The sequence below is a fragment of the Dromaius novaehollandiae genome, chromosome 1 (genome assembly GCF_036370855.1).
Source record: "Dromaius novaehollandiae isolate bDroNov1 chromosome 1, bDroNov1.hap1, whole genome shotgun sequence".
NCBI lineage: Eukaryota > Metazoa > Chordata > Aves > Casuariiformes > Dromaiidae > Dromaius > Dromaius novaehollandiae.
Window position 1 is genome coordinate 199195601 of NC_088098.1, and position 22223 is coordinate 199217823.

General features: G+C 42.3%; 1 protein-coding gene across 5 annotated transcripts in view; it reads left to right on the top strand.

Annotated features, from left to right (window-relative positions):
- The first annotated feature begins 500 nt into the window (after nucleotides 1-500).
- ZDHHC20 (zinc finger DHHC-type palmitoyltransferase 20) overlaps nucleotides 501-22223 on the top strand; it is a 49746-nt gene continuing 28023 nt past the window's right edge. For 2 of the 5 annotated variants that reach the window (XM_064505017.1, XM_064505019.1), the window contains exons 1-3: nucleotides 501-832; nucleotides 4118-4173; nucleotides 19883-19909. In XM_064505017.1, the coding sequence (XP_064361087.1) occupies nucleotides 723-832; nucleotides 4118-4173; nucleotides 19883-19909 (193 nt within the window). In that variant the 5' untranslated portion in view covers nucleotides 501-722. Of the gene's footprint in view, nucleotides 841-4117; nucleotides 4174-4209; nucleotides 4307-19882; nucleotides 19910-22223 lie in introns of those variants that run through there. The other 3 variants (XM_064505020.1, XM_064505018.1, XM_064505021.1) reach the window with 3 other exon arrangements.

A 22223-nucleotide genomic window follows, 5' to 3' on the forward strand; every position in this document is an offset into this window, starting at 1 on the left:
CGGGATAACTCCGTTACAGTGATTCCTCCCTCGGTGCTGACTTAAGATTTCTACCCCAATGTGAACGCCTGCCCTACTTACTTCCCCAGAAGTTTTGAACTATGTTGAAAGTTATTTATTAAGGACGAAGGGCTCCGCATGCTGAAGCGCCCGCATCTGTACTGCCTAGCATAACAAAACAGGGAAAAACCGGGCGGAGAGCCGGCGACGCCGGAGCCGGACCTCGCCGCCCTGCAGCCCAGCGCTGCCCGCAGTGGGAGGCGGCTCTCGGGGGTCCTTCTGCCCCACGGCCGCGAGGGGAAGGCGCGATCAGTCCGTGGTATTTCACTCGCCCTGCGAAACGCGAGTCAGGGAAGTCCCTGGCTGAGCTCGGCCGGGCGGGACCCGCGCACCGGCGGCCGCCCATCCCCGTGCCGGCGGGGCGGGGGGCGCCGGGGCCGCTCCGCGGCGGGGCCCGGGGCCCGGGGGGGCGGCAGCTGGGGGCGGTGGCTGGCGCTGGGGCCGCCCAGCTCCCGCCCACTGCGGCCGCGGTGGCCGCGCCGCCGCCCGCCTGCCGGGGCGGGCTGCCCCGCGCCTGCCCGCGCCGCCCGCTCGGGGGCGGGCACGGCGGCGGGCACGGCCGGCCCCGCCGCGGCAGCAGTAGCTGCAGCCGCCGCCGCCCGCGCAGCGCCGGCGCCGATGCCGATGCCTCCTGCAGCGGCCGCAGGGGCTCGGCAGGGAAGATGGCGCCGTCCCACGTCCTCAAGTGCTGCCAGAAGGTGCTGGCCTGGGTGCCCGTGGCCTTCATCGCCCTGGTCGTGGCCTGGTCCTACTACGCCTACGTGGTGGAACTGTGCGTGTGTGAGTTGCCTGCGGCGGGAGGCGCCCTGCGCGCCCCGCAGCGCGGCCGGCGGAGGCTGCGAGCTGCGCGGGCAGCGCGCCCCGCCGCCCGCCTCCGCCTGGGGCCTCTTCCAGCCGCGCCGCCCCCTGCGCCGGCACCGGCGCTGCGGCGGGAGGGAGCCCCGCGGCTGGCTCCGGCGGGCGCGGAGCGGGGCTCCGCTGCGCCGCCGGGCTCCCCGCGCCCGCTGCCGCTGCGAGGCGGGTCCGCCGGGGCTCCCTCGGGGCCGGCGGGACCTGTTGCCTCCCCGACGGGCCCCCATAGCGCAGCCCGCGGGACGCGTCCCGGCGGCGCTGGCTCGGAGGCAGCGTCCCCGGAGCCTGGCGGCGTCTGAGCGCGGGAGCGGCCGGGGACGGCTCCGGCGGCCGCGGCGAGGCGCCTCATGGCGGCGGCGGGGCCCGGGCCAGGTCAGGGGGCGGCGGGGCCGGGGCAGTGAGGAGCCCTGGAGCCCCTGGGTGGTGAGTGGAGGGCCCTGCCCGCGCCCTCGCAGCCCAGGTTCCATTTTGAGAAGTTCCTCTCTCTCCCCCTTTTTCCCCCCCTTCTGTAAGCTGAGCCAGAACTTCCTGATTGAGCAAATAACGCCTTGCAAGTGCTGTTGGTACGTGTTTTCCTCCCTCCTAACTAAGAGTCGTAGACCCCGGTGTCATTGAGGTGTAATTAGGCTGAAGACATCCTGCTTAAGTAGGCAGAGGAAAGGATTGAGGGCTTAAAGGTTTGTCAGACTGCGTCAAGGCTTCTGGTACCACAGTTCAGTATTACGTAAATCTTATTTGTAGACGGTGTCAGTCAGGAAGATATTTACCTTTTCTGTGTTTAGGAAGAACTTAAACTCCACTTCAATAGGACACAGGCTTTCTCCGTTTAAGATACAGGGAGCAACATAGTGATGCACAATACTCATCTAACCTGCTAAAATTTGAAAGCGTCATAGAAAACCTAAGAAACACATTATGCAGGGATTCACATTTTTAGTAAAGAAGCTGAAATGAACAGAAGTAAAATTCCAAAATACAAGAAAAGATTTTAAGCTCTGTATATAGCTATACTTACATCTGTGGGCCCTTTAACTGTATACTTACCAGTGGTCATGTAAAATGTTTGAAATGTTTTGATACTCATAACTAGAAATATAAGGTTTTATGTATACCTTATATTTGGACAAATTTGCAAAGATGTATGTCCATTAGAAATAATCAGGGGGAGGGGTTCTTGTGGGACTTGGACAGTTTTTGGATAACTTTTCTGAATGTTCATCACATTTCCCAGTCTTTGTTTTAGATTGGGAAATTTAAAACATTGTGACATTTGTGGACTGGAAAAGTCTCAACACAAACCATGGGCAAAAAGTTGTTTGGATTTAAAATAATTTAAAAAAATATTTAAAATAAAGTTTGTTGATATACTACATGAAATGTTGACGTGAAAGATTGCAAGTATGTCAGTGTATCCAAACTTGCCAAGTTGTGAACTATGACTTAGTAGTCTGCCTGAGTAAATAATACTGTTATTTTTGGAAAATCCTACTTAAAACTATAAACACTTGGAAGCACATTTTAGACAGTCTTTAACACTGAAGGTCTGGGGGCACGAGTAGTTGTTATAGTGGTCCTGAGAAGGGCTACGTGAAGTTAGAGACTCCCATGTTATGGACATAAAATGGAGGTTATTTCTATGCACTGGGAGTCTGAGTACGATGACAAAAGGCAAGTAAAGGGTGTGGGTTTCCTCTCATAAATAAAGAACAGAAACTTAGAGATGAAGTGACTTGCTCAGGGCTGCACAGGTCACCCTTGGCTGAGTCAGGAGCAGAACCTCGATCTCCCGAGTTCCAGTTCTGTGTCTTGATCGCAGAGGGGGTCGGTGCCAGATGCTGGTGAATAATTCTGCCCAAAAAATCTTTGACCGTGATCTTATGAAGGACCTTTGCAGGCATAGTGAGTCTGCAGAGCCTGTCCCAACTCAGCAGGGTTTCATTTGTGTGAAAATCACTGAATGGGTTGGCATCTGTTTATGCAAGAAATTCACATCTATAAATCTGGTTTCTAAACACCTGGCACTTTTTGTTCACAAATCAACATTATTTTATCCTTAACATCTGCCAATACAGAATGATCCTTTAGTAGGAAAATTACTTCATATTTTTGTTGCTGTCAGTGAATCCCAAACTTGATACCTGTCGGAATCATACTTGGTGATGAGGGTGTTTGTTTCCCTGTGACTAAAGTTGGTTCTTTTACTTTTTAAGCTTCTACTGTATTTTGTTCACTACTCTTGATAAAAGGTTGACTCATCAACAAGGCAGAGAAAGGGTAGTGTTTTGTTCCTTTTTTTTTTTCTTTTTGTGCTCTTCTCGCTGCAGTTGAGTTCAAACCAGCATAGAGAGGGTTTATAGCAAAATACAGGATTCTCTATTTCTCTTGGCAAGCATGTTTACTTTCTCCCTGTGCTCCATATGTTTTATTTTGGTTTGAGAACTGCACAGTGTACTATGGGAAAGAGCGGGGATATGCCTTTATTGCACCACTAATAAATGAAGTGTCAGTGGTCTCTGCAGGTGTGCACACACAGCAAGCGCAGAAGCATGGCTTGTCATTTGGTGCGCTTCTGAGTCCCTTTCCTTGGCAAAGGGCACAGTATGCAAGTGATGTGTGGCTGAGTAAAGGCCACTGAATGACAGATGGAAGAAGGGAAGCTAAAAAAACAGAGAAGGCATAATAGAAAATTTGCAGTAGATACTGTGAGTAAAACAGAAGTCAAAGCCACATAGACAGCAGTGTCTTTTTCAAGAGTATTCCTACAGAATAGCTAGTTGTTAAGTTGCGCAGCTAACAACACAAGGAAACAAGAAGGAAGAAAGCCTTAATTTCTCCAACTATTTCTCCCATCCTGTTATTTTTTTATTTCTGTGTCGTCCCTGCTCATAGTACTAAAGGCTAAACATTTGTATTCAGTTAGTGGGAAACCATGCTTCACGCAGTGTTGTAAAATGTTCCTAATAATCAAAGAGGCGTATGGTATAGTAAGGTGGGGGTTGCTCCTTAAATCATATCGTCCTTTTCCTTTCGGTTTTGCTTCTTTGTACAGCTTGCCCCACCCTCCTCCGCAGGTGTGCTCACAGCTCACTTGTTGCTCAAGTTCTTGGTTTTGGTGCCTAATGGACTCGGACTTGCTCTGTAATTCACGGCTTGTATGTATTTACTTGGTTATGCCTCTTCTACAACTCTGAATTATATTCCTTAGGTGCTGGTGTGAACATTTAGAAGCACTGGTACGGAGGACACGGAAGGAGATTCACAGTATGAGCTATTCTGTTGTTTTCTGCCTATTGAAACTGCCAGCATCACTATGTCTCTCTGAAGCACTGCTGTTGCACAGTAGTGAACGCTGGCCTGTTTAGACCACTACTGCTGTGTAGCTGTGATCCCTCAGGTAAATTAGTTATTAAGCTAATTGGAAAGGTTAAAACAACCATTTCTCACCAGATGCATAAGAGTTAAGGGAATGTCAGGAGAGTGAAAAAAATCACTGAACACATGTAACTGAAGGAACTGCAGAAGACTTGAGGCAATATCTCGTTTAAATTTTGTTTTAAAGTGGGAACTGATGAATGACCACTTTCTTCCTAGATTAATTTTTTTACATATAACTTGCACTGAGGTCTATTTGCAAGAACTGATAATTGATGTTTTAAAATAACTTTTCATTAGTTTAAATCCACCTAATGTGCTCGCTCTTTTTATCAAAACATGTTTTGCTTCCAAGATTGCTTTTGTAAACAATGGCTGTATTCTCTGCTGATAGTGAATTGAACTGATTGTTGCTGGTTTCCGCATCCCTCAGAAGCTCAGAATTTGTGATTTCTTCTCTTGTGGATGGTTTTCATTTATGGCTGACTTGCATTTTATTACCAATCCCATCACCCCCAAAACCTTTTTATAGGTGATTAGCTTTAATCCAGGCTGGTTTGACCATGATCAGAAAATGTTATAGTGATCCATGTAGTAGGAACTGGTGAGTGAGACTAGTCCGTTTCCTACCAGGTAACCCTTTTGCTAAAAAGCTAGCAAAATTTGGACATGTAATAAGCACTTCTAGGGGCTGCACAAGAGAAAGAAGTTATCTCTGGATGAGTTGTCTGCAGATCATGACTAAGGTGCATTGGCTGGTTTTATAAAAAAGTAGTCTTGTTCAGGTTATCATTTTTACTTCTATTGCTAGCACAGTATGTTCTGAAAAGTGTACCACTCTTCTGGTAGGCTGAGAGCTCTAAAGAAACCTCCTCTTTTATGCAGTTACTACTCTTGCAGTTTACATAAGTGTCTTCAGCCCTAAAATTTTCCAAAGCCTGTAAAAATAGGTTTGGAAAATTGTGATTCTGAAGACCTGGGTTTTGGAGAAGTTAGTTGCATGTTCTTTCATTGCGTCTACTTACAGAAGGTTTTTTTTTTTTTTTAATACTGTGTAATGTCTAACAAGTCTAAAATCTTGGCAAAGAATGTGTAATTTGGGATTGGTAACTTTGTGATAATGATACAAATGTAACTCCTTCTTACTATTCTAGGAGACTGCAATAGCTCTTCTAAGTAAAGAGAGAGCTCTGATTTCCCTGCAGCGCAGTCCGTGTAAGAAGCACATGCTGATCTGTTGTTTGAAGAATCTGTTGCATAAACAAAGGAAAAGTAATTCCATCTGCCTCTTTGGAAGAAATCTGTACTAAAAATGTTAATGCAGTAGCTAACAAGAATGGCAAGGTCATATTAACAGCAGTATGTCAGTAACTTCTGATTTCTGACTCCAGAAAAAGCTAAAGTATCAACTGTATAATAGAGTATTTCCATGTTATGCATGCAAAAACATTCCAGTAGGAAAGGAGGCTACTATTCAAGAAAATGAACAGTTAATTAAATGCTTACTTTAGATCATTAGTAGCAGTTAACTATGTTTATATGCATCTTCTATGAGTTTCAAAATACAGAACTGGTTTGAATAAACTTAATACCATTTTAGTGTCTTAGCTCAGGCATGCATAGGCTTATTTTATATCAGAACCTTTGCTGCTGCTATGAATAATTCCTATTGAGATGCTCAGATTGGATGCAAGTATTTTGACAAATCAGATGCCCAGCTTGAGTAGAAAGTTTATCAAGCTTCTTATATGGTGCTTTTCACTGTGCTGGTCATATTAGTTTATAAGGAAGGGTGGGCGTGTGCCCTTTATATGGTATGAAATCTGCTCCCTTGGCAGTCCTCTAATGAAAAAATTGTTCCAAGAGCAATAAAACTAGTTCAGCCTGGTTTCGTAGGGAATTGTCTTGTTTATGCTTTTTTCCCATTCTTCTGCAGCAGAATAACTTCAGCTTTCTCCCCCCATCAGTCCCTCCCAGTTTATCTTCAGTCATCCCCCGCCACCATCCTCTGTCTTCAGTTTTCCCCTATAGCTGCTAAACATTCCCGGCAGATACGCAGTATCCTTGTTTCTTCTGTCCTTGTTTCTGAGTTATCATTTGGGCAAGACGCAGCACAGTGTAGTGGCCAGTGCAGTGGTGTGGATTAGCCCTCTGCAGGCAAAACAGAAAACACCGGAGCTCAAAGCAGTTATTTCCTGAAAGCAAGTGTGAATGTTTCTCTTCTACCCATCTGATAGCTTTCATTAAATTTTCTGGAGTACAATTAGTGTGAGACATCCATTGAGCTTCAAAACTTGACCAAAATTGGCCACTGGGCTGGATGGTTTTGGGGGAAGGGAGGGGAGGAGTTCAGGGAAAGCAGAGAGCTGAGGACAGTTATCTGAGCCCAACCGAGAGCTCTGCTGGAGGTTTCTCTTCAGGCACAGCTGCAGTTGGCTGGTCTTCTCTGCAAGATAGCATTTGCTATAGCATTTGCCAGCTGCCTTTTAGAGGTGGACTATAAAGTTTTTTTTGTGTTACTTGGCTAGCATGAGTATTAAAGATTATGAAAAGTAACCTCTCAATTTTTTCTCTGATGCCAACTTTAGAAGCCTTGGGTCATTAGAGTTAAAGTAGTCCTGAATTAAAAATTTGTTTCTGCTTTTAATCAGATTTTACATTACTCCATCTATTATCATACCACTTTTTAGTCTTCCAGTTTTCCTGGAAGACACTATGCAATAAAAGTACCAGAATTTCAAGTGTATGCTTTAAATAGACATTATTTTGAAGTCAGTGATGCGCTGTGTACTGTGACTGTCAGGTTATGCTATCTATTGAAATTTAAAGAACGAAAATTTTTTTCTCTAGCAGCTTTTATTTTTATGAGTTAACGTAGATTTGCTTCTCATATTCAAAGAGTTTATGGAGTTAAAAAGATATGTGAGCTGAGTTCTTAAAACTGCAGCAAATGAAACACTTAAATGGTACTGATTATCTTTTACTTTGGAACTTGAGACTGTCTGTGATGGAAAACAGGAATAGCAGAAATCTTAGCTGCCTGTCTAAAACTGTTCTTGTAAATGCTGAGGATTTGTTGGGTTTGATTTTTTTATTTTTATTTTTTTTACCCCAAGCAGTACATCTGTGTTTATTCAACTCTGTTTCTTTTTGTTCAACAGGTATCCTACAACTGATGACAATTTATGCTGTTTTAGGATGTATTTTCCTTCCAAATGTTAAACTATAGTTTCCTGAAACAGCTTTTACAGAGTTTTCACCTTAGTTGTTAACCTTTTTTTTTTTCCCCCCCCCTCCCGTTTTCTCATTCCTTGATGTGTGTTCTTCCTCTAACAGGGCAAGAGCATCCAGTTCTCTCTGATTAGTATGTATGGCATCTAATAGGAGCATTTGAGAAATAACAATACCTTGCTCCATGAACTGAATCTCCAACAAGGTGAACGAGGTGTAAGAAGGATAATGAGACAGCAATAGATGCATCCACTCTTAGCCACTTTTCCAATGCCACCCCCTTCTTCTGTCACTGAATTGTTTTCTGTGGGATAGGTTTAACCCCTCCTATCCTGTGCCAAGAAAAAAAAAGGGCTTTTCCTCTCTTCTTCTCTCTAACCCTCTTCCTAAAAAAAGAAATCCTTTGTGGAGTGTGTCCTACATAACCTTTGACCATCTCCTCCTACCTGTGCTAAAAAAAATCAAGTTCCCCCTGCTCTGCAGTGTTCTCCTCTGCAGCATGACAAACATCTACTTTTTCTCAGAAGGCCAAATGGCTCATCCATTCCTTATTCATACTCCCTTTTGACTATTAACATTGTCTTGTACAAGACACTGTCTTGTACAATCTTGTACAAGATTATTGAAGAAAACCTGTTCATTTTATTTCTGTGGCACAATTTATCTTCTCCCTCATCTCTTATACCATCAAAAATGCTGCTGCAGATGTCTCCTTTCATGGTGATTGTGTCTAGTCATGTCCTTTCTGTCATTTTCCAAGCAAATAGTTTCACTGTGTATCACATTAGGACTTGTTGCTTTGCCTTTGCAATTTCTGCCGCAGTCTCTGGTACCAGATATGGTGCAATGTGGTCTTGAACATGGCTCGCAGAACCATTTTGGTCGTGTGCATTACAGAGAGAATGAGTGAGGTTTTTGTATAAGGGGTTTTTTGTGGTCTTCAGGTTGTGCATCCCTGTGTGTGTTTGTCTTCAAAGTAAGGAATTCATATGCATGTATTGTGAAGCACTTAGCAGGGAAATACTTTTTTCACCTATTTGGGACAATTTTAGAGTTGGAAATAGTAGTTCATCTGAATTAGGCAACCTGTTACTGCAGAGAGAATGAAACAAAATTCAGATTAAATTTAAGTAACCTTGAGAAGAACAGACTTGATTTGTTTGAGATGAGCTGAAGAGAAAGTTATTTTACCAGTTGGTTTACAGTTGTCTGTGGTGGACTTAACTTACATAGTGTCTCAGTTGCTGTCTTTTCTTACTGTGAATGCAGAGAATCTACTAGTGCATCATTCTTCCTGACAAGTAGTCATTGCTTTTGGGTTCGTCAAGTCTGGATAAAAAACAGAAAAGTATCCCCACGGTGCTGGGACTGATGGTACCTGGAGGTTTTCAGATCTGTGGTTTTGTAACATTCAGATTTACTGAACATGACAAAGGAGCCCAAAACAGAACAGAATTGTGGTTTCTCTTCTGTTTTGAAAAATTATAAATATATAACATGTAAGTCTTTTTTATGGTATCCAGAAAGGGATGCACACCATGCATAGGGTATTTCTGGGGATTTATAATTTCTTCTTTTTGTGTACGCATACTTCTTTAATCTGTTTCATCTACTGCTCCTTAATTTTTTTTTTCTTAAAGCTTGAATTTAGACTAGTAATTGCATATGATGATGTGGCTTGCTATGTTGCAGGGTAGATGTCTGCTGGAGTAAAGCCAGCGGTGCAGATTGCAGGCTTCAACTTTTATAGTAATTCATTATTTAGACATATTCGACAAAGGGAAACTTAAGGACTGTTCTTTTGTGTGGCTTGCTTTCTACTGAGGTTTTCAAACTTTCAGTGATCCTGTTTTCTCCCTTCTCCCCACATTTGCAGAGCCATTTGGGAGACACTAGTGCTAAGGAGCTTTTATGAGTGGAAAAGGGGATATGTTTGTGAGCAGAGATGAGGTCTGGAAAAGCTGTTAGGCAAGCCTGGGACATCAAGAGCTGTGCTGCCGCTCCTCAGCTGCGCGGTGCTGGGGTTGCGTCCTGTCCTACCACGCAACGGCGATCTCCACTCTCTGCACGGCTCCGCTGTGGTCTGCGCCGCCTCAGCCCATCCAGTTTTACGCTTATGTGTAGCTTCCCAGGAAGCAGCAGTTTTAAAGGTCTGGGTCATCTCGTGCTTGGTTCTAGACATTTGAAAGTGGTCACTTTTCTGATCTAACTCTATGTAAGTTAAAGTGTTTCCTGATTTATGTGTTAGACAATAACAGTAATTTCATGGTCTTCTCAAACATGCCATTTCCCACTAGAGCGCCACTCTCCATTACTTCTACCTGCAAATGCAGATACTCTTACAACTATATGACTATATATGATATCCCAGGAAGATGATAGCAGAAGTTGATTCTCTTAGGGGTCATGCACATACATCATACTCTTTAGGAGTTGCTTGCTAGGCAGTTTGCCACTCCAGCTGTGTGCCATTCAGTGCTCTGCCACAGGAGCCCTCCCGCGCCTCTGAGGTGGTGTGGGCAGTGCTGTTTCGTCCCTTGGCACATGCTTCATTAGGATCTGTAGTAGTTCAGCCAACCCATTTACAGAGCTCTGAGTTAATACTTTCCAAGAACGTGTGGTGAACAGTCAGCAGGCAGGTGAGCTCTGAGGTTTTTGGGTTTTTTTTTTTTTTTTGATGCATTATTAACTGAATGAAAAATACATAGGCATAGGTTTTGCTCTCCTGTTTATGTATGCCTCCTTCTGTTTACTCTGGAGGACTTTCTCAGTTTCTGCTAAGATTTTCTGGACTATCCAGAAATCCCTCTGCAGTAGCTCATGCAATTTTTCTGCTGTAAGTGAGATTTTTATGATCCCAGCTGGTCTAGCAGTTAAATGAGATCTGGTGCAACAAAAGCATGTCCTTCTGATCCTGTCTTCTAGCCAAAACTTTCTGTCCTGTTATCCTTAATGTTTTTTGTCCTCTCCAGCACCTGGTTCTTTCGTTATGTTCCTGGGGACTTCACTGTTTATTTCTCCCTTTGTGGAAAGAAACTAGAGGAAGTAGCTTTAGGTGCAACCAAAGTTTGTCCCAAGGTATTTCAACTGGAGGAAGGTTTAATGGGTGACATTTTGTTTCACCAGAAGAACAAGTAATGAAGCCTCTGTCGTTAAAAGACAGCAGCATTTGCTGGAAACAAACTCGATGAGCCATATTTGGCAGATTCTCCAAATCATAAGAAGTCTTTGAACCTATATTTAGGCCACCTTTAATATTTACAAGTTGGTATTTTAAAGGCATGAATTCCCAACTATTAAACTTTCCCACAACTAATAGGCAATGACATGCTTTTCAAAACAAAAATTCCTTAAATGGCCCTATTCAAAGGCTTTTTAATTTCTTGGTGGAACTTCATGTAAATTACTATATTGTCTACTATGTTGTTGATGTATTACTGGCAAAAAATTAACTCTGTTCACCACAGCCAGTTCTGTATTTAATCTCAGGTGCCAAAGACTGATCAAACCTGACCAGCATTACAAAAAAAAATGAACTTGGAGCTTCATTTGAGAACTCCAGTGACCTAATGCTTGAGAAGAGATCTCTGTTTGCTGACTGGTTTGTTTGGTTTCTCCCATTATTAGATGAACTTGGCAGCAGCAAAATCTTTCTCTCCAAAAGAGAGTGCCCCATACTTTGTGATGAGATTTATAAGTATTTTTTTTAATCAAGCCGAATGTTTGAGGTAAAACTTGCTGCAAGGAAGGTCCATAAGTACAGGAGAAAACTGATTTTGGAAGAGATGGAAAGAAAAGCCTATCAACAAGTCCTGTATAAAACTTTCAAACTTTATTCTTTTTTCTGCCACTAAGGTTCACACGCAGAAGACTTGCAAGAGAACTTACTTTTAGCACATCAGATCTATCACTGAATGTTGGTAAATCTGCTCTGCATATTATTTGTTATATTAAGACACTAGTTTCATCCCTTTGAACATAACCTTTAAAAATATTTAGAAAATGCAGTGTTTATGCTTAATCCCTGGTGTCTGTCTAGCTAAATGCAAAGATAGGTATCTTATTAAAAAAGAAGAGATCTACAGTCTAGTAACTGTCAGCCACTTGGAGATAGTTGACATTTTGAAGGTCAAACTCTGTGTAGAATTTTTGTTCCCCTCTAGCTGACATAGCTGCACACCTCTCCTGGTGTCTCCAAACTTGTCTGGAATAGTTCAATCAAGATTGTTTCTGTTTTCATCTATCTAAACTGAAAGTAAGTGGATTTATTAGCAGCATCCTGAGCCATAAGGCATTCATGACCTTAGTGTTCAAGGCAAGTATTGACTGACAGTTATAACCGTGAATTGGTGAAGTGGTCTACTGTTTTAAGAAGCAATGGTAATTCCCTAATTACCTCAAAATTTTTGGTATGAGAATGAGTTGCTTTTTGTTTCGTGGGGAGGTCGGGGGATTTTCTTTGTTTGCTTTTTGTTTTTCTTAAATGTATCGATGGTTTCTAGTATTACCTCTAGAACACCTGATCTTGTGAAGGATATAGAAGACAACTGGGTACAACACATGATACTAGGATTCTGTCAGCACTAGATTATCTTATTTGTGTCTCGTATCTCTTGCAAGTGTTCTTATACAGTCTTAACCACAGAACCAGCTGGAGTTATTCCTAACACAAAAAGCCCATTCACAAATACAGATACTTGAGTGTAGTGTTACTGTGAGCTTGATCTGGCCAGCCTGAGTGTAAATACCTCTCCTTCAAATGCAAATGTAATTAATTTGTGGTGTGGACATAAGCTAGCTCCACTCAGATGCCTGACTTTCCATGCCTTTCTGCATCCCCCCCCATTCCCCCATATACCAGAAGGGGCAGAGGGATTCCTTCACAGCTCACTGACTTGTGCAACTGATAGATTTCTTTGTCTTTCAAGAAGAAAACATGTTTGCTTTTGGCTTTGTATAATATCTTAAAGGCAATATTGGAAACAAATTACATGCAGCACTTACTTTCAAACTACAGGGCAATAAAGCTGTTACTATGATAAGAGCAGAATTTTGGGGAAAGAGCTGAAAGAAGAAAGGGTAGTAATTTTACTGTACAGCTGAGGAAATCATATAGAAGTAATGCTGGTATTTGAAATGTATCAAAATGCAGACAAAATGAGCACCTGGCACTTGTGATTAAGTAGCTGAAGAAAAAACAAGTTGCAAGTTAGGTTTCTTTGGGCTTTTTGTATGTGCAGTTATAGTTAATTAAAAGTGAATAGTGCTTTTCAGACACAACAAAACTAGTAAGTTTTTGGAGCTGAATAGTAATGTCATATGCTACTTCTAAAAAGTGTTTAGTTATCTGGGCTGATAACATGTCCTAATACATTATGGTTCCAAGCGCAGACATGATTGTGGGATCATGAAGATTCTCAACCTGGCAACACTTCTTTCTGCAAACTAGCCAAGTATAACTCTTGGTTTTGGGTTCCTTTAAAATATATAGATACACTCAGGAAGGAAACCACTGAGAGGACTTGAGCTTTACTTTTAAGAATATTTGGCAGAGGCAGAGGTAAGGAGTCATCTATGGGATTTGGTGGATTCCAGAAGTCAGCTGCCTTCGTAGCTGTGTTCTTGAACTGTGAAAGTGGTGAAGCAGAATTTACTGTTCCCAGAATAGACAGCAGAAATCTTTTCAGTTGTCATGGCTTAATTCATTGCCAAATGTAACTCAGTACCCAAGGAGAATCTTGCATTGATTATGCTAATTCCTGCTGTAGCCCTGTTTGTATTTATGCACATACTTGCTGCATTGAGGCTGAAAACACCTTGCATAAATAAAAAGCTCCTTTATTATTGCGATAAGAGAATGCTTTCTGGGCAAGAAGCCTCATGGCCACTCTAAATTACTTGTTCTAGTTAAAGAATTTTGTTAATATTGCTTTAACCATACAACAAATTAAAACCATGTTTGGTAACAAACCATTAAAAAAAAAAAAGTCTGCAGTGTGCAACTGTAACCTTAACTGCCTCATTTGGAGAATTAAGGCACTTTACCTATCCCAATGAGTATACTGCTTAGAATCCTCTGGCAGTGGAGATGATGGTCATGATCACAAAAATTTGGTGGTGTTTATGCTGGCAAAAAACAAACAAACCAACCCCCCACTTGCAGCAAGGCATCTCTTGTCTGGCTATGTTTTCATCCTCCTTTCCTCCCCCCACTCCAGATTTTTCCTGCTCCTCACCCTATAATGCCTTGAAGACATCGTCTTGTGATCACTTGAAGTCGCCAGGTCACTTGTTCAAGTGATGTTGGTGTGCACAGTGTTCATGAGGAGTTCGGGCTCTAGCTCATGTGCCTGTGGAAATCATTACGCTACTTTAAGTTATTAGTGGCCCCTGGCAGACTTTTTTCCCCCTCTTGTGACTGACTCTGTAACCCAGGACAGCAAAAGGCCATTCACTGGCCTTCATCAGTGCAATTCACTGCTGTTTGTCTGCACTCAAACTTACCTTCAAGCTTAAATTTAAGATGATAGACTGAGCTGAAGTGCCTGGAGAAGGCTAGTGCTCACTTCTGCTACATCTGCCTCCTGTAGGAGGGTGGGTAGATATTTGGGTAACTTCTTACGCCCCTGCAGTAAGAGTTGTCCATCATAGATGATGCCTCTGAGGTAAGCGTCGTGCGGGACCTTCTGGGCGATGGTGCACCCGTGCTGCAGACCAGCCCTGGGAGCTGTTTGGGCACACAGTGCAGCCATTTGCGTTTCCTCATGCTGATGTGGCACAGAGGCCTGTGGAGCCACTCCTTATGCTTCACGTTTCAGAAAAATGTCCCCGCTTCATTAGTGACCTGACAGTGCATTGTGGAGAAACCTGTGTCCTGTTGCTGGTTATCTGGAGTAAAAATGCTATCAGGCCAGCAACATATTAAGGTAAAACAATTGTAGCTTGGTATGGCCCAAATTTCTGCCCAGGACATTCGTTCCAGCTGGTGACAAGACACGCATGTGATTCTGGGCCCCCATAGCCTTTCAGCAGGGAAAGGCTATGTATGCATTGCCTGGCAGCATCTTATTGTGTTGGCTTTTGGCCACAGGATGCTGTCAACTCTGTCATCTTGAGTCATTTGTCTAAAAACAACTCCCTGCTGCCTGGGGAGGAAAGCGCTAGTAGGTGACTGCCAGCCAGGAAACAAGAAATCGCTCGGATAGAAAGGTCGCGAAAGTACGGCCTTTGGAGACCAGTGGCGAGGTCTTAGTGCAGTGACACTGCCTACGTCTGTAACAGAAGTCAAATGAGTGTTTGGTCTCATAAGTGCACTCAATGTCTGTCCCAGTTGTGGCAGTGAGTAATGTTTCTACCATGCTTATGTGAATAATTAAGGTCTGTAAGAGCAAATGGGAATTACATTATCCTGAATCTAAGTTATACTTTCTATTCAATACCCTTCTCTGAACAAGTGAAAAACTTCGGATGACATAAGTGATGCTTGCCTTTGTAGATGCCCATGACTGCAGAGTACCAGTAACTTCTCGAAATACACCTATACATAAATTTATATAAAAATGACATTTTTATTAAAAAAAGACTTGTGTGTGTGTATGTGTATGTAAAATTTAACCCTTTTTCTTAGAAACTGAGAGAAGTTAAGGCTATACTTGTGGTGAAGGAATGCACTTGCACATTTATCATTCTCCCTTCCCATCCATAAGGGACGTTAGCCAAAATGTGAAGTTTAGTTTTGAGATTCCTGGAGAGACTGTAATACCCAAGTATGACTCCTGTCAGGAACCTCTGTGGGAGAGGAAAGAGGGAAATAAGCATTGCACATAAGGAACAAGATCACTTTTTTTTATATACTTCTACATTAATTATAGCTGAATTTTTTGCTCTGGAAAGAAAGTGTCTGACTCTAAAAGGATGGGTTTGACTAGAATATGCATTTTAGGGGAGTAGGGACTTTCAGTGTGTGTGTTTGGGGTTTTGGTTTTTTTTCTTTTTCTTTTTTCCTTAGAGGTTGAGGGGGAATGTGTCTTCCTGTAGCAAGCCTCTTGTGAGGTCTTGGCAATCATTTCACCTCTTGGCTCAGAGCAGAGAGATTTTTTTTTTTCTCCATATCATGCAGTGATTTGGATGGTGCCGGAAAATACACCTGTAGATGGTAAGCAAACCAGCTCCCTAAACATACACATACTTCCAAGACATTCTGGAGGCTTTCTTGAAGGAACTTGAACAAATTTTCTGAAGGTGGATGTTCAACACTTTCTGAGGTTTGCACCTGTCAGATGGTATTCCAAGAAGAAAGCACGCAAAACTGTTAGCTGCTTCTGACATATGACATTTCCCCCCCAGGCTCATTTATTATAGGATTCAATGATGTCCCTATGACTGCAGGATTGTCTTCTGTGATACAATGTATGCTTCCACCTCTTGCAATTCATGTGACATAGGCAAGGTGAAAGGTAAGGGAGAATGATATGAGGAGGAATTGCTAGGAATAAGGAACAACAGAGCACATTAAGGAAAAAGGTGCCTTTACTCCCCAGGGCAATGCCAAGTGTCTTAAAACTCTAGACAGCTTTTTCATATGTCAAAGTCAAAAATGGAATTTTTGTTTGTCCTCTAACTTGATGAGGTTAAAAAGTATATTTGAATCCAACCTAATAAAATGCTACATTGTGTATTTTGGAGACACTGTGCTGTAGGAAGTGAAACCATGTGCTTAGTTTTGAGTGCTTCCTATCGCAGATGACCTCAAAGTGTCAGAGATGCTCTGTGTAAGCTGCTTTGTGGCATGGGACTGTCCGACGTAGCACTTTAGGCCTGTATGTCCCTGGACAAGCTGCAGCAGTGTGGACTTTGGTGTAGGCCAGCTTCACTCTCCTCACAGGCAGGCTTCGCTGAGCTCCTGCCTTAGACCGCCGCAGGTGGCTGAGGTGGCTGTGGTGCAACTGCACTGTGGTCAAACAGGTAAGATACATCCGTGTTATTCACAGACTTGCACAATGTTGTGACACTGAAACACTGAATCTTTTGGGGTTGTGAGGCTGTTGTGGAAACTTGCTGTGTGCATGACTATATGCTTCTAGGCTCTTTGCAGGGCTGAAGTGAACTGCAGTTGTCACTACCTAGGCATATTTTTATCCTTTCCTAGCAATATCTTCCTAGAACTTTTTAAGGCTTCTCTAGAAACCAAAAACCTAATATTAAGAAGTCAGTCCTAATATTTTTGCTTTTATTTTTCTTTTTGTAGCTGAGCATTAGACTGGTAAAGGTTGTATTTTGAAATCCTCAAAACAAAAGCTGATTTGCAATGCTTACATTTCTGCAATATGACAGGCTTGTCTTGCCTGCAGTGCTGAAGGCACTAGCTTGTGCTGGTTCATGTAATCTAATGTGCCCTGCTATTGCATCCTGGTATTAACATATAAATCACATGCTGTGGTTATTTTGTTCTAAAAAATCAATAAGCAGAAAGGCAGCACCTCTTGATTTCTCACATCTTGCCCCCTTCCCCCCCCCCCCCCCCAAAAAAAAGAATCATGTTTAATAATGTTTAAAGTGGAGGTGGTATCCATTTCACTGGAAGCTGACAGCAGTATCTAAGTAGTTAGAAGCAGCAGAGGAAGAAGCCAAAAATCGAGAGCTGAACTTTTAACTGAAACTGCAGGCCAGGGTGGTGGGGTGCAGTGGTAGTGTCTTGTTCTGCATTTTTCTTTGTTGTTTTTTTCCTGAAGCCAAATTCAAAAGCTAGAATAGTTTTCTTGGTGGTACAAAGCTGCTTGTTACATTGCAGTCTAGCAAATGCTTAAAGTTGTGTTTTATATAAAGATTAAATATTAGCTTATTTGAAGGAAGGATTCCTGTTACAGTGTAAAGATCCCATGGAACTGTTGACTTGTCGTTTGCCAAATGACTGCAGACAATTACTGGGCTCTGATCCTCAGTATTGCTCTTCATGTAATCCATCTGTGAATGGCAATAATCTCAGTGAAAGGGAACCCCTGCTAGCTCGGATAGCGACTGTCGGTTGAGGTCAGGACTGTGCCTCCTTCCAGGACTGTCTGGGACCGCAGAGGCAGAGTCAGAAAATTTACACCAACTTCTGAGGCAGAAGGGGACTGGCCATCTTCTATCTTTATTTCGTGTAAGGATGGTAAGACAGTGAAAATCAGAAGTGTTTCACTCTTGGGTTTTACTTCAAACTGCAGGAATTTGCCAAAATGAGATTGTTCTGCACGGTCTAATAGCTGTGGTACTGACCTGAGGGACCTGGGTATGCAGGCAAAAATGATCTGCCTGGTGCTGGGGAGCTTTAATTAATGTTAATGAAGTTACTGTAGGGATTTTTGATGAAGTCTCACAGGTAATAATATGTGATATAATCTTAAACTTCTTCCTGTGTGTAGAAACTGTTCATTATTTTGAATCTTCTAGGATCAAATTTGGCTCTGAATTTTATGTTTGTACTAACAGCAGAAATGAGATTGCAGATTATGGAACCCTTTAAATAGAATTACTTTTAAAAAATCCTGTAGTTTTATAGATAATGATGGTCTCCTATGCCATTAGAGGATAATTAAGAACTTTTTTTATATTTCTTGTCTAAGAAAATATCCATTTGTCAAACTGTGTGCAGAGGTGTTTACTTATGATAGAGCAGGAGCCAGTGACAAAGCTTAGTCTAAAATATTCTGGTAATTTTTGAAGCTGAACAAACAAACTTTATGTGGGAAACTTGTTTTCATTTTCACATTTTTGATTTTATCTTCCCCTTCTTGTGTTATATTGAGTTATTTAAAAATTTAATATTAATAAGGAATTGTTTAAAAAATTTAGTACTAACACAGAAATGGAGAAATAACACAATAACATTTTTTAAAAAAACATGTATAGTATTTGCTCTAAAAATAATGTGACACCTATAGTTTGCAGTGGAGTGATACTGAGACTATTTCGTGGCACATTTCTGATGTATACACGCTTTGCAGGTGGGTAGTGCTGTGCCGCAGGGCTGTTTCTCTGTGTGGAGTGTGCTCTAGACAGACACCCGGGAAGAGGGTGTGCAAGTATGCATAACTGATGTGAAATTAAGCTGTTCTTTCGGATTAACCTCCTTTAGTTTGAAACCAACCTTGTTCTATTCCAAGTGATAAATTCCCTCCTCCTTTACATGGAAGGAATTGAAACCTTGTCCATTAACTTCCTAGAGGTTTCCCTGGGCAGACAGAGGGTGCTGAGTGAGTATTTTAAGAGATAAAAATCGCCTTTCTGAGCAAAAAAGGGAAAATCTTTACGTTGAGCTATCACCTCATTATGTCTCTTGGCTATAAAAAGAGGCTAGGTTGCATACTGTAGCTGCAGACCCCTTTGCTACAGATATGCACAGTTACGTGAGAAACACGCCACCTCTGTGACCGAGGTCTGTGGCGCGTCGGGAGAAAGCGCTTCTGAGCTGGCGTGCAGACTGCAGCAGTGCCAGCGCCGCCAGCGAGGGGGGCGGCGGGAGCGAGGGGAGCGGCAGGGGCCCGCAGCGCTCCGCTGACCTTTCGCTAGTGTTGATGACGAGAAGCTTAGATTTGCTCTATTAGATGAAGAGCCGGGAAAAGAGCCCTTCCTTATTGAATTTCAGGAATTCAGTGTCTGAGCGAGGAGGTGGTAGAAACAGTGAGCAATACGGGCAGCTGCTTTCTGTTCAGCATTTTGTGTGTCCTGGTGAATGAGCTGTGAAGGGTTTGGAGCAGCCCGAGGGAAGAAGGATGCCCGAGTCGGGCAGAATACAAGGTAGATTTGAACAACAGAATTTGCTGCTGGGATGGAGAGAGATGACGACGTAGGAGAGGAGGAAGTGGAGAGATTTTAACTATCCCTCAAGAATTCAGGTCAGGGGAAGAAAAGTCAGAAATAGCTTGTGACGGGGAAGAGAGAAGCGGTGGTAGAAGACAGAGACAGACGTAAGTAGAATACATGTAAGTAATATAGTTTCACAGGGTCTTTTGTAAGAAGTTTTTATTTCGTTTTCTGCTTTCCAGGTGCATACCTGTTAGCCTACTTGTTTAAGTGCCTCATAAAACATGGTTGGTGCATATCTGAAAGGCAACATGTATAAATCATGGTCTAATTTCTATAAAAAGGAATATGCTTGCTTAGAGCAGGGAACTGAATCTCTTCAGCTCTTCCGCTGGCTCGCCGGGCCGCAGGGACTAGGAGAGGGAACATTAATTCCCATTCTATCCCAGAGGGACAGCGCGGCTCTATAACAGCTAAAACATGCTTTGGGACAAGTCAGCTATCTCCATTTATCTCACTTTTAACCCAGCTTTTGATTCAGTACAGATTTACTTACCATGTATCTTTTTTTTTTCTCTTCCAGTTACCATTTCCTCAACTGCAGAAAAAGGTAATATTTTTAATGTTTTTTAAAGATTTGAATAACTTTGTTGTACACTAGTGTTATGGGTTATAGATTTTAAATGTGTTCCTTTATGTGTAAAGTCTCTGTAGTGAGTATATTGGTGCTAAGACAGCAGGTGAATACTGTGAGTTCTGGTCTGTTGAGTGTCTAGTACCACATGCTTGAGGTGATGACAAGACCTGTGAGTAATGCAGCCATGATTTAGGTTTGCAAATATTTTTAAATAGGTGAAGTTTTAGTGTTTTAAATAGCACCTTCTAAGAAGAAAAAAAGGAGAAGACAGAATGAACTGCAGCAGATCCACAAGACCATTTTCTATTTATTCCTGAAGGGGTGTTGAATGTTCATCTTGCCATCCTTCTCACACCCTATAACTTGAACCACGTTGGCAGGATTGTGGTTCTACTGCTTGCTGTTTTCCAGATTTTACCAAATTCCACGAAACTCCGTTCTTCAGGATTGCTGAGAACTGTGCATAACCATAATCATTTCAAATTATAATTTTAAATGTCCAGATGAAGTGGTTACAGCCTTGTATTGACAAATTCTACTTCAGTCTTAATATTGCATTTGGCAGATAAATGCTATAGAGGGTAGTATTTATAGAAGTACAAACTGACTAAAGAAATTCCAAAATTCTTGCTCTGCCACTTCTTTTAGTTGTGAACAAAAACTAGACTAAAGGATCATTCCATTCCATAAGTTCGAATTTTGTCTTCATAAAACTCTGGCCTTTTTTGGCAGAAATACAAAATGACTGGTAGGATTTCTGTTTGAGAGTTCACTTCAGCTTTCGGTGGGTGGACTTGAGTAGTCGTCGCTTATTATTTTATAATAAGCATAAGTTTGCATTTCCACCATCCACAGTGTGCTGTCTTCAGAGTATGAGACCACTGGTGAGAGAAAACTGAAAAGGAGGAAGCTTGATAGAATCTGTTCATCTTTTAATGAAGAGGTGAAAGAGTAGAGAACCCCTCAGGCTCTTCAAGGCACGAGCTATTTTACCCTGGGTTTTTACAGCACATTGGACAGCTGAGCTCCATCCAGACTGCAGGAAACTACATATTACTACTGTGCTTTACTGTTGACTTTTATTTGGATAAGTTTTACTTCCCAGTTTCTTTTCTGGAAGGCAAGATCCATGCCTCCGTTAAGGAAGCCTGTCAGAACAATGCCATTGGTGCAGTGTAGCCAGATCCCTGGCTTTAATTCAGATACAGTGCTCATCTGACTGAAGCAGGCTGTCTTAGATCTACTGAAGGAGAAAAATGCTTGATTAATTAATGAGACTGACAGTATCTTTGAAACCTGACTGTTAGGCTTTAACAGAGGTCACTTGCATACTTGTACTTTCAGTTCTAAAGGATGCCACAGGCATCCTTCAGACATATTTCTTTGCCACAGAGGTTGATCTGAAAGTGAGATAGGAAGTCTTCATTTGAAATGTAAAGTCCTCATGGGCTTTATAAAGTTCTTATAAGCTAACTTGCAGTAGCCAGAAAATAACATCAAAAGAGAAGTGAGCTTTATAGCTAAAGTGGTATGTAGCATTCCAGTGTAAATCACTAGTGTGTATCCTAGCAAATACATTTTGCTTCATATTTCTGTGTATTGTGTTCAAATTCTTTTACTGTAGTACTTAATTGTGAGTTTTGATTTAATTAGTGGTGGTTTCTTCACCCCATTAGAGCTAACTGTTTCCCTGTCTTTTTAGTTCCAAATGCTTGTGTAGATTTTTATCCATTAGGGCAAGATACGGGGCAAGAATATCAACTCCAAATCTCTCTTAACGATATAACATTCTGTTATGTATTGTAACCCCTCTGTAATCTGACTCGATCTTTGAGTACTATTAAGAGTGATTCAGAAAAGGATGTTAAGAGCAGATCTTAGGAGGGCTTAGCGTATCTTAGGAGGATGCTAAGACCCTGTCTTATGACATTGCCCTCCTAAGGGCATAAATTATGATCTAATATGCATCAATGTCTGTAAAGAGGAATGACTTTGCAGCAAGTCTCCCGGATTCCCTTGCTCAGACAGGGCTTCTTCATGAATCACACTAAACCAGCAGATGTTGAAGGTTTTTCGACTTTTTTTTTTAACTAGCTTTTAATTACAAGAAAATGAGCTGAAAGGAGTGAAGCCAGTTTATATTAGTACTTGGCACTGATGCAAGATGCTTCAGAGACTAATCTCCATAGGAGCTATCGCTGCCCAAGAAGGGTGGGTAGATGGACTGCAAAAGTAAAGCCATTAAAAAGGGTGACTTCCCTCCCTCTCTCATTTCTTGGGAGCACTG